The following is a 14304-nucleotide window of genomic DNA, read 5'->3' on the forward strand; positions in this document are numbered from 1 at the left end:
GCAGAAGTGAAACGTAGTAGTAAAGTACACTTCACGCATGCGACCATACGCCTGGAAGCATTACAAGAATAAGAATTGTAAGCAAAAGCTGAAGAATATTGAAAATATTCAGTTTTCGTATTCTTGACATTCCTATGTTTTCCCAGTTCACTCAGTTTACAGTATTTGCGAGACAGTGAATTACGGACGTATACGGCAAAACATGGACCCGAGGTCCACGTGTAATGGTTTCGCTCAAGTTAGAAATGAAAACCTCGCTCCCGGGTTGTTACACGCGCAGTCGAAGACACCAAGCTGATATAAGTTTACGATTCTTTCTTTAATTGTTCCTTCGTATTCCTATTCTTGTGGCCTCAGGGCTCTTATCGAAGCGGTCAACTGAAATAATTACGTTAAGAAATCACCTAAATATTCGTATTTCACAGCTAAAATGATCAAGGAACTAAAGCACGTGATATCGAAAGGAACTTGTAAATCTACAATTGTAGATCTACCGAAACTTGTAACGTATGAATCACAAAAATCTCGTAACCTTATAACCTTAAACAAAGTAAATTGATGCTTACCAACGTTCACGGGTCTTGATTTCCTAGAGGTTTCGCTCTAACTTGTCTTCTAGTTTCCAACGTGTCTTGATCTCAAGAGGTCTTAGGTACGTTGAGTAGAACTGAAAAGCGAGCTATGATCTATACTTATCTATAAATGCGGTAATCAAAGCGGTAGGTAAATCAACCACAAAATATTTCCCACTCCTGTGGAAAAATCTTCAGTCGAAAGGGAGAAGTGCCAATCCTCGCTCTTATCTGGAAAATTTTAGTAGGAGTCCATGACAAGGAGCGAACAACTCCTATACTGAGTCACGATATGTTTCTAGATTAGGAGCCCATGTACGATCTATTTTTAGACTACCTTTTCTGTAAAAAGACAATGACATTTTCGGTTAGGTGACGCTAAGACGTCAAGTTAGTTTCTTTTGATTGGCCATCGGGATCCGCAGGAGTTTCATTAGTGGTTTTATAGGGCTGTTGTTCGCTCATATGGGCTACTGATCTAAGCAATTGCGCTTGTTTTACAGGCAGTACGCCACCTTTTCGGTGGCTCCAAAGGGATTCTTTTATAACCCGCTTTTCAAATATAAGTTAATTTCATGGACCAGGGGTCCATCTCTTGTATACATCCGTGAATTACGTTTCAATGTCTACTAGTCACATGCTCAAATTAGTTTGCATTCCTTGTGCTTCCAAGCGCAACACTAATAGCCGGAATCCGGAAACCGGAAACCGGAAACCAGAAACCAGAATTATCCACAATTTGCGATAACTACAACAACTTACCCACTCCTAGTACGCTGTGCTATAATCCGCACACTCACCCTGATCAAGCATATAGCCGGAATCCGGAAACCGGAAACCGGAAACCAGAAACCAGAATTATCCACAATTTGCGATAACCAACAACTTACCCACTCCTAGTACGCTGTGCTATAATCCGCACACTCACCCTGATCAAGCATTTAAGTCTGAGGAAATGTAAACTGTAAAATGGAGTTGACCTTGTTATTCTGGAGCATGGTGCTGGCATCATCAAGCTAAGGCAGTGCACATTACAATAAAGGAAACTTAAAACTTGTTCAATTTATTTTCCTTATTTTTTCACCTGCCTTGGTTCAAAAATGTCTCTTTTAAAGATAAAAGGCGTCTCGAGGATGTGTTGCGCAAGTGAGGCTGTCGATTATAGGTTGAGGAAGAACATACAGTGAATCCGGTCAGTGTAAAACGCAGACTGCAGACTGCAGAACGGTGGTAAAATGCAGACTGCAGACCAGGGATAAAATGCAGACTGAGAGTAAAATAAAATATTAATAATGAAAAACGAGTGATAAGGATAAAATAAAGAGTGTTCGTACCTGTTCGTACTTTCACACTGAAACCCCAACACTGCTCCCATCGCTTTGGTTGCCCTGTTTGAATCCTTGTTGTTGTTGTTGTTGTTGTTGTTGTTGTTGTTGGAAAAGTATAATGTCGTTAAGTGAGTTGCTTTTAGGCAAAGAAATCAGCGTAATTCTATTGTCCATTTTGCTGCACCGAACGAAATCACCGAGTAATTACCCAATAACTCAATTTATTTTAACACGCATGGCTACAATTAACAAAGACAGAGATAACGTGGATTTTGCAACAATTTTAACGTTTCAATCGCTTTAAGCCAATATCACTGAGATGTAAAAATTTCTTAATTCTTTCATTCGTTTCGTGTACTTTATGTTTATCCTTTAGTTCACAAGTTCGTTTGTTTTGCATCTGGAAGATGTTTATATTTTCAATTACAACGTCTCCCTAGGGGTTATCACGCATGGCTTAACCAATGAAAACCCCGCATCCTAATTGCTCGTGTGAGAAATAACTTTGAACGGCATACTGTACTGTGAAGACTGGACTGGACTGGACTGGACAGGACTGGACTAGTAAACGCGGACTAGTAAAACGAGGACTAGTAAAACGCGGACTTGTAAAACGCGGACTTGTAAAACGCGGACTTGTAAAACGCGGACTTCATTTCTTTAAAGATTTTGTTTTTAAACGGTAACGGAGTTTAGAAAAAAAAAATTTATTAGAGGCGACAGCACAAGACTTAATGCCGAGCCAAGTTTAAAAATTTGGCTGTCCATTTGTTTTTATGCTATTTTATTTCGACGGTTTAGCGAGCGAAAAAATCCCTGTTTGACGTTTTAGCTACAAAAGGGGTTGATATGCGCCAGTTACAAACGATTTAAAAAGTTTTGGCCACAAGTTTACCAGCTATTTCATCAAAAAAAAAGCAGAAATTATCCGCGAAAGTGCAACAGCCGACATTCCCTCAATGTGCGGCCTTGGTTTCCACCCAAAGGTCTATACACAAAATGCAAGCGAATGTATGAATCGCTTAGTTAAAGCCGAAGAAGACTCCAAGTTCGCAAAGAAGGCAGATGGGCTTCTCCATGCGATAGAACGAAGAAGAACAGAAGTAAAGAGAAAAAACGAAGAGCAGTTTCTGGCGGTCATCGGACGAGAGTACAACCTGACCAATGATTTCTTATTCCTTGTCGTCGAAGAGAAGAACTTCTACAGGATGACTGAACAACAGAAGAACTCCCTCAAGAACAAATTCTTCTCGAGGTCAATGTCCGATCCTCTAAGACATGGAGTGACAGGAGAAGAAGGACTCGCCACGAAGAAATGTTTATCCATTACTGTGGAGAACTCTCACATCATTGACATTCCCTTCCCAGTGCTCGAGGGGATGTTTAGCAAGGCTGTCAAGGCAGTCCATGACCAATCAGCATTGTGGAAAGTGCCGTCAGATGAAGGGAGTGACCGATCTGCCCCTCTCCGCGTAATGGTCCACAACCGATCATCGCGTGACCCTCATTCTGTTCAAGTTTACCATAAAACAGTCAAAGTACAGTGCGATAAAGGATGCGCTAACTGGGCCACATACAGTATGTGCTCACACACGTTAGCTGCAGCGGAGAAAATTGGGTATCCTTAAAGAGTTCCTGAACTGGTTTAAAGGCAAGAGGCGCTCACCTAATCTCTCAGCAATTGCAAATGTGAATATGCCAAAGAACGCAGGTCAAAAAGGTGGAACAAGAAAACGAAAAGGTGGCAACAATAAAACATTGAATGAGGGAAGACAAATTGTTCGCCGCCGGGTCTTACAGCCTGCATTAGCGCCATTAAGCTATACGATCTCTTCAAATCCATCTGTTCCTGGAATGTCCGACCAAACGGCAAAGAGGCAAGACCTCTTCTTTGTAATCAGGTGTGGCAGCCTTCATTTGCGTCCGTGTCCAGTGCGGTAGCATCATGCCCACCTGCACCCGGAACTTTCACCTCTGACCAAAATATCACATTTTGTCCTTTCAACGCGCCCTATGCTCCGATCCAGCCTAGTCATGGTTTCAACGTCCTAGAATCATCGCATCCCATCTATAATTATCCTTCTCAACAACATGAACCCAAGCAAATAAAAGAGAACATACCGCCCACGTACCCTCAGCTTCCAAAGCCTACACCAGGAATCTTAGTTTTCGCCAGACTTGCGTTTCTGGACAGCAAGGTTACACGATGTTATGGCTGTGGCTACTCCTTGAAGCCAGACCGAACTATACCCGATCCGCCTGATGGATTGTGCTAACTACAAGACTTCACCGGCAATATTACAAGGCAGGTCAGCAACAAACGTCACCTGATATTTCAAATGTGTACTACCATGTCAACCCATTCTGCATCAAGGTCACTTTTCCTTTGTTCGAGCCACATTTATGCCGAATACCAGCCGATCTCCAACCGTTTCTTCTCCAAGAACACAAACAGATGATCGTACAAAGTCTTGCTGTAAGGTTCTAGTTGGACTGTGGTCTGTCACGGTCATGTCACCATATCATGTCCCGGGTATTTGAAAGCATCAGATTAAAAACTACGACTTTTCTATTGTTATTGACGCGGTTGAACTGTAGTATCTGGGATTGTTACTTTACAATATTATTATATTTGAAAATCAGACGTGCATAGTTTGATGCTATTCTGGTTTGGAAAATTTTGATTGTAGCTCAAAAAGGTACAATTCAAAGACTCAACGTTTCGACACTGCTTTCTTGCGCCTTCATCAGGGGTGATCCAAAATTATTACATGAGTCTTCCGCTTAATAGAGTGGTTTTCAATTGAGTGTCGAAAGTAATTAGATAATTACTTTGGTTTATGATTACTTCACTCAGTGATTGGTTCAAAGTTCTCGCGCCATTTATTCAACCAATCAGAAGTGAAACCAAAACCAATCGTGGCTCGCGCGTGCACATTTTCCCGCGCTTTGTGTCGGCTACGTGTAATTGCTTCGAGTTTTGATTGGTTTACTGGATTTTCTCCGACCTTTTGATTGGCCAAAGTAATTACTTTGGTTTTGGTTTTACGACACTCAATGGAAAACTGCTCTATGCCAACCAATTCACTATAAAAAAAAAGGGTGAATCCATAAGTAGCAATTATCACATGACTTCATTTAAATTCAGGCCCTTGAAAAACAACGAAGTATACCAAGCCCTGACTACCTCAAATCACACCAAAGCCACAGGTGCAAATGATATTCTCGCTAGAGCCCTCAAGGTTGCACCAAGTTTAAGTTATTTATTTAACCAGTCCTTTCAGGAAGGTGTTTGTTCAGACGGTCATGGAAAATGGCTGAGGTCACAGCTGTGCCAAAAGTCAAGAACACCAGTTCATGTGATAATTTTCGCCCAATATCTGTTCTCCCATGCTTGTCTAAGGTATCAGAAAAAATTGCAAACATTTGCTTTAGAACATTAGCCTCATTAGTAAAGAGCAATATGCTCGTCAGAAGTATTCCTGAGTCGTGTGTTACAGCACTCCATTCTCTAACAGATTTGTGGAAGTGGGCAATACATAATAAGCAGATCAAAATAGCAGCATTTCTGGATCTAAGAAAAGCTTTTGACATTATAAATCACAAAATGATTTTTTCAAGACACTAGGCACAAAGACAATACTAAGCAGGGGAGTGACAGAAAAGACCCTGACAGACATTTCTGATAGAGGAAAAAAAAACAGAGAAATTCTGCTCGTTTTTCGACTGGATTGCCATATGGCAACCCAGTATTCTCGTCACCAAAGCCTCGAATCGACTCAAGGCTCTGGAAAACTCTATCTAGGAGAACATGCGCCGTAGGGTTCTTATAGCCAAAAATTGACCATTTGAACCTTACGGCGCCTACTCACTCCTCGTGCTAACATGAATGCACCAATTAGAGACGCTTTTGTTTGTCCGTCACGAAAACCAATGAGAAGGGTTCCCTAGAGCTCTTCTCTCCCTCAGTCAAGAGAAGAGCTCTTGGGTAGAGATTGGGAAACCCAGTAGTAAGATGCAAAAAGGTGTCAGGTAAAAGTCCACCATCATCACTGTTCAAAGCCAAGATTACAAACAACGTTGATGATACCGTCGATTGGTGGTGATAATTCTGGAATCATCCCCACGCAATTGTGAGGTTAGTTTGGCAAGCATGCTCTGACAAAGCCGAGTTTTACTTTCTTTAAAGAAAAACCACCTTTTGATGCTCTTAAAAACACCTACCAAACTGACGTTTGTTCTGTCTGATGTGCGATCACAGCAGTCATCAGTTGTGCAGAAGGAATAGAGTAAATGGCATCAGTTGGTTGCACCGTGAGTACGCGAGGGATCCTTAGGATTGAATATCCACAATTTCACGTTGTGGTTACTCAAAACTCTCTTGATGGATTCTGTAAGATCGCTGATTCAGAAATGAAGGACGAAGGGGGCGTTCCATTCTCTTTGATTAGCCGTTTTCATTCAGTTATGGATTTCTGATTAGAAAAAAAAGTATAGCCGTGAATTGTGTCTTTTCAGCCATGACCAATGATTACCAAGAAACCACAGATAGAGCAGTTTTCAATTGGGTGTCGTAAAACCAAAACCAAAGTAATTACTTCGGCCAATCAAAAAGGACGGAGACAATCCAGTAAACCAATCAAAACTCGAAGTAATCACACGTAGCCGACACAAAGCGTGGGAAAATGTGCACGCACGAGCCACGATTGGTTTTGGTTTCACTTCTGATTGGTTGAAAAATGGTGCGAGAACTTTGAACCAATCACTGAGTGAAGTAATCATAAACCAAAGCAATTCACTCATTACTTTCGAACCCCAATTGAAAAACACTCTATGAATGCGCACACGACTACAACTTATTTCCAAAGGCACCATCGCTACCCGAATGGATTCCTGTAAAACTTTGAACCCTACCTGCAGTTGCAAACTCACAACTGCATGCTCTGGTTCTCCTTCTCACACGAATTAATCTTTCGCCTTTTACTTAAGATCTCCGTGGAAAAGGGCAATGGAATGAGTTTAAAGATTTTAATTTTTCGAGGTCCTTACTGGACAATGAGTCCCGATGGTCTGCGGGCTCTGCAAAGTCATAGGCATCGATTTTTACAAAGACATGAAGTGATAGTAGGACCTAGGGCCCTGATTTTTCACTTGTTCTTTTCGCCCGTTTCCCAGCAAATTGTATCTTATTCTTCCCACGGCAGCATTACACCTTACTATCCGATTTAATGTATTAATTTTTCATTGTCCTGCCTTGTGGCGGGTCTCCCATCTCCCATTTAAATAAGACAAATAGAGCATGGTGGGAAACAAAGTCAACGACTGACTGTCAATGCGAACTAAGCATTGTGGGAAACAAAGTCAACGATTGACTGTGAATGAGAACTAAGCAAGTTACAGATTTTGTTCGCTTGCTTTATGCAAAACAAATATTGATCCAAAAGTAAATAAATATTGATACACATTCTTTTAGGAAGAGAAGAAGAAGTGTCAATCGAGAATAAAATATTTTGCCATCACCAACAAAATTTGCGACATGAAAACAACTTAAATTTTGAACCGAGAATATAAAAAGTTACCATCAGCGAAAAACATTTTAGGAGGTTTTTGCTACGTTCATTTTTCTATTGAACTTTTGGCTGCACAAGTACATCGCAAAATCGAAAGTGACATCCAATTCCGCGGGCGCCGTGATCAAGTTACCTCGCATATTTACTCGCGAAACAAAGGATACATATGTGTCAAAATGATGGCAAGACACCGGGTTTTTGTTTTTGTTTTTTTTTTCTTTCAATTGTTTTAAAGATTGACAAGAAATGTGCGAATTCACCACAAAGATCACAATACCCCAACTGTTGAGGCTGTTGACCATTGTTTCTTCAAAGTCAAAAATTCACTCTCCCAGACGATGTTATTTATCACCGGGCAATTCCATCGTTTTGGAAATAGGAGCTGCCTTATTATTCATCGGCGTCACAAATTCATGTATGATTTTGGAGCTCATTTTGTTGAAACTCCAGCTCGCTTCCAGGAGACCTGTTTATGTTCGTGAGTTATGCACGCACTACCACCACGGTCTTACACTCGCTCGCTCGCTCACTCTTACAAAGCCGGTGACATAGTGTGTAGTGCACTTATAAAGTGCACTACCACAAAAATGGACTGCACTACCGTGATACACACCCTATAATATATAGGATCATTTGGGGGAGAACGTATACAGTTATGTTTCTATTGGAACATATTCTTTTCCACAAGAACACCCCATATGGTTTTCTTTTTTCGGTGTCAAACGTTTCAGCTTCTTCAAAAGAATTCCTGCTATGCGCAAAACGTCATTGTCGTAACCGGGACCTCGAATGGATTTTAAAATTAAGAACAAAAAAAGAAAAAAGACTGGCGAAGTGCGCCAAATCTTATACCCGAGCTGCAGACGAAAGCGTGGCACGAGGTGACAAGAAAAGCAATGCACAATTCTCGACCTCAATACACGGCCCCAATACACAAACCCCAACCAGCTAAATTAGTAAAACAAAAATCCTGTAATATGGTATGGTTGAACGTAGACGAGATAAAAATGAAACATATGATCGAAAATATTTGGGCGGTAGCTTTATCACTCAACTGTTTTGATTGGGTTCTAGTGAATGTTCACCCCTACAAATTATAACAAAGGTACGCTTTCTAACGCAATAAATGCTTAATGAAAAGAATGGTTTTAATGGGAATGGGATAACCAAAATGTCGGAAGTGAAGGAAAAATCAACCCGTCCGAGAGAAATTGGAATGGACACGCCGTCAGTTTAAAGGGAAGGGTAGGTGAGGACCATCTGTCACACTTAGGACTCTTTCAAAAGAAAAGAAAACTGAACTCCTGCGCGAACCGGCCGACATGCACTTGGTGGGTAGATGGAGCTCGACAGCCTTGACAGGCCATCCATCTAGGACAAGGGCAAGTCTGATATAACACCCAATAGGTTTCCTTGCGGGAAGGAAAAGGCTAGGGGAGTAAACCCAGACAGAAAATCCGGTTTGGAGCCCCGAACGCGGTTGGTCGTCAATTCGGTTACCATCCGGCAGTTCCTGCAGGCAATCCGGCTCCAAGTGTAATGCGTTGCATTCCCCTGGAACTCGTCGGTGCGACCGAGAGGGGTACCCTGTTGTCTGGGCAGCACAAGGTCTCCATATACCGTCGCCCAGGCTTGCGCCCTGGAGAGTTGCCACTCCAGTCTCCCCTCACGGTGAAAGCACAACACGGAAGACAGCAGTTCCGAGTTATAAGTCCGCGCTCGATTGGCGTAGAGTTGGACACTACGGGTTGTCTTCGACGGTGGGAGGGATCATCGTATCCCACTGGTCAGCTATCTTCCGCCTTAAGCTGGGCAGCCCCCAGCAAGTATGGTGCTGACTCGCCACGATCCGCCTGCTTCAGTGGGTGCCTGGAGCTTAAAGCTCATCAACTCGACATATGGATCGTTAAACCCTGCACCAGGAAAATACAGCAAGAATGAAACAAAGACTCCAATTCTTCGAATAGCAAGTTGGAATGTAAGAACCATGCGAACTGGATTGACCGAGGACCTAAAAGCAGTTGATGACGCCTACAAGACAGCTATTATAGACCGCGAACTGCTAAGACTGAACGTCAACATCGCAGCTAGCCCTACAGGAGACGCGTCTTCCTGACAGTGGATCCCTGAAGGAAGAAAATTACACCTTCTTCTGGCAAGGAAAGAGCAGCGAGGGGGCCAGTGAGCATGGAGTGGGTTTTGCTGTGAAGAACACGCTGCTTTGCATGATCCAGGTTCCATATAATGGCACAGCAAGAATCCTCACACTACGACCGTCAAAAGAAGAAGGCACCGTTCGCCTGGTCTGTGTCTATGCACCAACTCTACAATCTCCACCCGAAGTGAAAGATCAGTTCTACGAGTCCCTGGATACTGTTATCGGCATGGTCCCATCGTCAGATCATATTCTCCTCCTGGGTGACTTTAATGCAAGGGTGGGTGCAGACCGAGAGTCATGGCCAAGTGTCCTGGGACATCACGGCATAGGAAAAATGAACGACAATGATCAGACACTTCTTGAGCTCTGCTGTTACCACAACCTGTGCGAGACGAACACCTTTTTTCAGAATAAAGCATACCACAAGGTATCATGGAGACATCCTAGGTCAAAACATTGGCACCAGCCGGACTTGGTTATCACCAGGTGTGCCTCACTCAACAATGTCTGCAACACGAGATCTTATCACAGCGCCGATTGCAACATTGATCACTCTCTGGTATATTACTCCAAGAAGAAAGGTCAGCCACGTATCAACACCAGCAAGACTGCCTACTCAGACAAGATACAGAAGTTTGCAGAGAGTCTTGAAGAATCTCTGATGTACCACCATGAGCAGAGTGCCGAGGACAGATGGAGCTCTTTACGTACTTGGCAAGAAAGTACAAACTACTGGCTTCAACTCTCAGAGAGAATCCTGCAAGCCTCTCTCACCGGTAATATCAGGGAATCAGGGACAAGTATGCGGGCATCAAGCAAGCAACAGGCAAGCCAGTCAAGAAAACTGCGCCCTTAAAATCCAAAACAGGAGAAGTCATCATAGCCCAGGTCAAACAGCCAGAAAGATGGGTCGAACACTACCTTGACCCTTACTCCAGAATAAACACAGTCTCTCAAGACGCACTTGATGCTATCGAGGATCTTCCCGTACTGGAGGAACTTGATGCCCTTAAAATCCAAAACAGGAGAAGCCATCACAGCCCAGGTCAAACAGCCAGAAAGATGGGTCGAACACTACCTTGACCTTTACTCCAGAATAAACACAGTCTCTCAAGACGCACTTGATGCCATCGAGGATCTTCCCGTACTGGAGGAACTTGACGCCGAGACGACCATGGAAGAACTTTGCAAAACTATTGGTGCGTTGGCAAGCGGCAAAGCACCGGGTGAAGATGGCATACCCCCTGAAATCATCACATGCGGCAAGTCAGCCCTTTTGCAACCACGTCATGAACTCCTGTGCCTTTGCTGGAGCGAAGAGAAGGTACCTCTGGATATGCGCGACTTCAAGATCGTCACGCTGTACAAATGCAAGGGCGACCGCAGTGATTGTAACAACTACCGGGGCATATCTTTGCTGATTGTCGTAGGCAAGCTTTTTGCCCGTGTAGTAATGTCTCGCCTGCAAGTCCTTGCCAGCCACGTTTTTCCTGAGTCTCAATGTGGCTTTAGGGCGGAGCGTTCCACGGTCGATATGATTTTCTCCATCGATAACTGCAAGAGAAATGCCGTGAACAGCAGATGCCACTCTACATCGCCTTCATCGATCTTACCAAGGCTTTTGACCTTGTGAGCAGGAGTGGCCTGTTCAAGCTCCTGAAGAAGATCGGCTGCCCCTCCCCCCCCCCCCATCCCCCCTAGGCTACTTAACATCATTGCTTCCTTCAATTCCTTCAATGACGGCATGCAGGGCACAGTGAGCTACAACGGCGCCTCGTCAGAGCCCTTCAAGATTATGAATGGTGTAAAACAAGAGTTTTGAAGCAAGCAACCGTGGACAATCTTCCTGTCGGTGTACGTTGGATCAGTGGCTTGATCTGATCGGCGTAGTTACAAGTTGAGAAACTAAATATTTTAAGCAAGAGCCGATACAACGTAGATTTGATTTTAGTGGTGTACTATATTTCGGCTGGCCAAACCAGCCTTCTTCAGGTACAATGAGAGTTTACATGGAATTGTGTACATATAAATATTTTTTCGATAGAAATTAATTCACTTCCTTCCATCTTCAACATAATAAAAAAACATTACAATCTACTTCTTTCTTCTGACCGCTGCAAAAATGCTTTCCTACATCTACCTGTTGTGGCTTTCAGGCGCTCCCCTAACCTAGGAGACCTGCTGGTAACAGCTAAACTGTTCCCTAATGTAACTCATTCTAATTCCGCACTTCCTTCCGGTTCTTTTCGCTGTGGCAAAAACTGCCTTACATTTTCCATGGACTAACCAACTACACATTCTTCTCTACTGGCGAAACGCGCTCCATTAATTTCCACATAACTTGCGAAACTAAAAACCTTATCTACATGATTCAATGCAACAGATGCCATCTACAGTACATAGGAGAAACTAAACGACGTTTGAAAGACCGTTTTTATGAACACCGCCGCACTTTAGATAACGCTAACACCAAATCCAAACCTACTACAGTCGCAGAACATTTCCTCTCCTCTCCCCACAACATCTCTAAGGACATGCAATTAATTCCTATCGAAAATAATTTTCTAACAGAGACTCGATCCGTAAGGCCAGGGAAGCTTTTTTAATTTTAAAAGGCAGGACAATTGATCCCAACGGTCTTAATATCCGCGAAGAAACGTATTCAGTAGATTTCAGTTTATTATTCTGAGTGATTTCCGTAACTGCCATGTTTTATCACATTTTTCCAGTATTTCGTCAGCATCGATTTACTATATATATATGTACATAGAAGCAATTCCATGTAAACTCTCATTGTACCTGAAGAAGGCTGGTTTGGCCAGCCGAAATATAGTACACCACTAAAATCAAATCTACGTTGTATCGGCTCTTGCTTAAAATATTTTGTAAAACAAGGTTGCGTCCTTGCGCCGACTCTGTTTCGCATCCTCTCGCTATTGCTGAACTTTGCTTTTCAGCACTCCGAGGAGGGGGTCTACCTGCACACCAGGAGTGACGGGAAACTGTTCAGTCTGTCCCGACTGTCGTCCTCAGAGAAATAATAGGGACCTTAAGCAAGGACGACGACGACGGCTACGAGAACGCAACAAATTTGCATATTCAGTAGGCAAAAACAATAGCTTTGCACGCCCTGCACGTGCGTTTCACGTTTTGATACATTTCTTTGCCGTTCTCGTCTTGACTACGACGTGAAATGATCAAATTTGAGGTCATGTGGAGGACGAGAGCACATGACGACGAATTTTCAATTTTCACTTTAAATATCCACACCGTTCTCATCAATTTTATTCTTGGATTGCGCAGTCACACTTTCCAAGCCGAACGACATGGAGTAATCGTAAAATTATTACAGTAACGGGAAATAATATTTTTAGGCAACGTTCTCGTAGCCGTCGTCGTCGTTCTTGCTTAAGGTCCCTAATAGGGAGCTTACGAAACGAGGACGACGACGGCTACGAGGACTTCATTTAAAAATACAAGTTCGCGTTATTCGTATCACTACGAAACTATTTCATGTAGTTTCGCGTTAAAAATGTGTAGTAACTGTCCAGGAATTAAACTGGTATGAGTGGGTTGGAAGCGTAGAGAGAGAACTGAAAATTCATCGTCATGTGCTAACGTCCTCCACAGAACCTTGAATTTGGTCATTTCACGTCGTCATTTAGGAGATGACGGCAAAGAAATGTACCAAACTGTAAAACGCACGTGCAGAGCGTGCAGAGCCATTGTTTTTGCTCACTAAACCTATTGTTTTGTAGCGTCGTCGTTGCCGTCGGCGTCGTCGTTTCGTAAGCTCCCTGCTGTTAGCTGACGACGTGGCCCTGATCGCGCACACCGAGGAAGGACTTCAACACCTTATCAACAGGTTTGCCTGTGCTTGCGAGGAATTCGGCCTGACAATTGGCATCAAGAAAACTAATGTCATGGGCCAGAGCGTCCCGGCTCATCCAACTATCAGCATCAAAAGCGAGGTACTTGAGGTCACCGATTTCACCTACCTGGCTCTACTGTGTCCAGCAATTTGTCTCTCGACTCAAAAATCGATAAGCGCATCGCCAAGGCTGCCGCCGTTTTGTCTAGTTGGGGTAAAAAGGTGTGGGAAAACATTCAGCTGACCTTAAATACCAAAATCAAGGTATGCCAGGCATGCGTCCTCAGTACGTTTCTGTACGGCAGCGAGTCTTCGACGACCGTACGCTAGACAGGAGAACCGCCTGGAAAGCTTCCATCCGCGCTGCTTGCGACGGATCATGGGCATCACATGGCAAGACAAAGTCACCAATGTTGCTGTGCTGGAGAAGGCAGGTTCTCTTAGCATGCATCTCGTGCTTTGCAAGCGTCGACTCCGTTGGCTCGGTCATGTACGTCGCATGGAGGCGGCCGTATACTAAAGGACCTCTTGTACGGTGAGTTGGCTACAGGGTGCCGCCCAATAGGTCGGCTAGCACTGCGCTTCAGGGATGTCTGCAAGCGTGACCTGAAACTCACAGGCATTGACACATCGAGCTGGAAGGCGCTTGCACTTGATCGCGGTGGCTGGCGCTACGCTGTGAGTAGTGGGGTCAGCACGGGCGAAGAGAAGAGGATCTCACAGCTGAAGGAAAGGAGAGAAAGGAGGAAAGCGAGGCAGGAGAACCCAGCGGACATCCTTGACTCCGAATTTGTGTGTGTCCGCT

The 14304-nt window shown here is 43.7% G+C and overlaps 2 protein-coding genes and 1 non-coding gene across 4 annotated transcripts in view; all 3 read left to right on the forward strand.

Moving 5' to 3' along the window:
• The window catches only part of LOC137996932 (uncharacterized), a 74132-nt gene that overhangs the window by 212 nt on the left and 59616 nt on the right, over positions 1-14304 (forward strand). The window lies entirely within an intron of this gene.
• On the forward strand, positions 6839-6961 carry LOC137998207 (U5 spliceosomal RNA). The gene has a single exon (XR_011122772.1). It is a non-coding gene; the product is annotated as a U5 spliceosomal RNA (small nuclear RNA).
• Positions 9299-10484, forward strand: LOC137995331 (craniofacial development protein 2-like). The gene is made up of 2 exons (XM_068840904.1): positions 9299-9448; positions 9558-10484. Exons 1-2 carry the CDS (start codon positions 9299-9301, stop codon positions 10482-10484), a joined length of 1077 nt encoding a protein of 358 aa, XP_068697005.1.

The sequence above is a fragment of the Montipora foliosa genome, chromosome 3 (genome assembly GCF_036669935.1).
Source record: "Montipora foliosa isolate CH-2021 chromosome 3, ASM3666993v2, whole genome shotgun sequence".
Lineage (NCBI taxonomy): Eukaryota > Metazoa > Cnidaria > Anthozoa > Scleractinia > Acroporidae > Montipora > Montipora foliosa.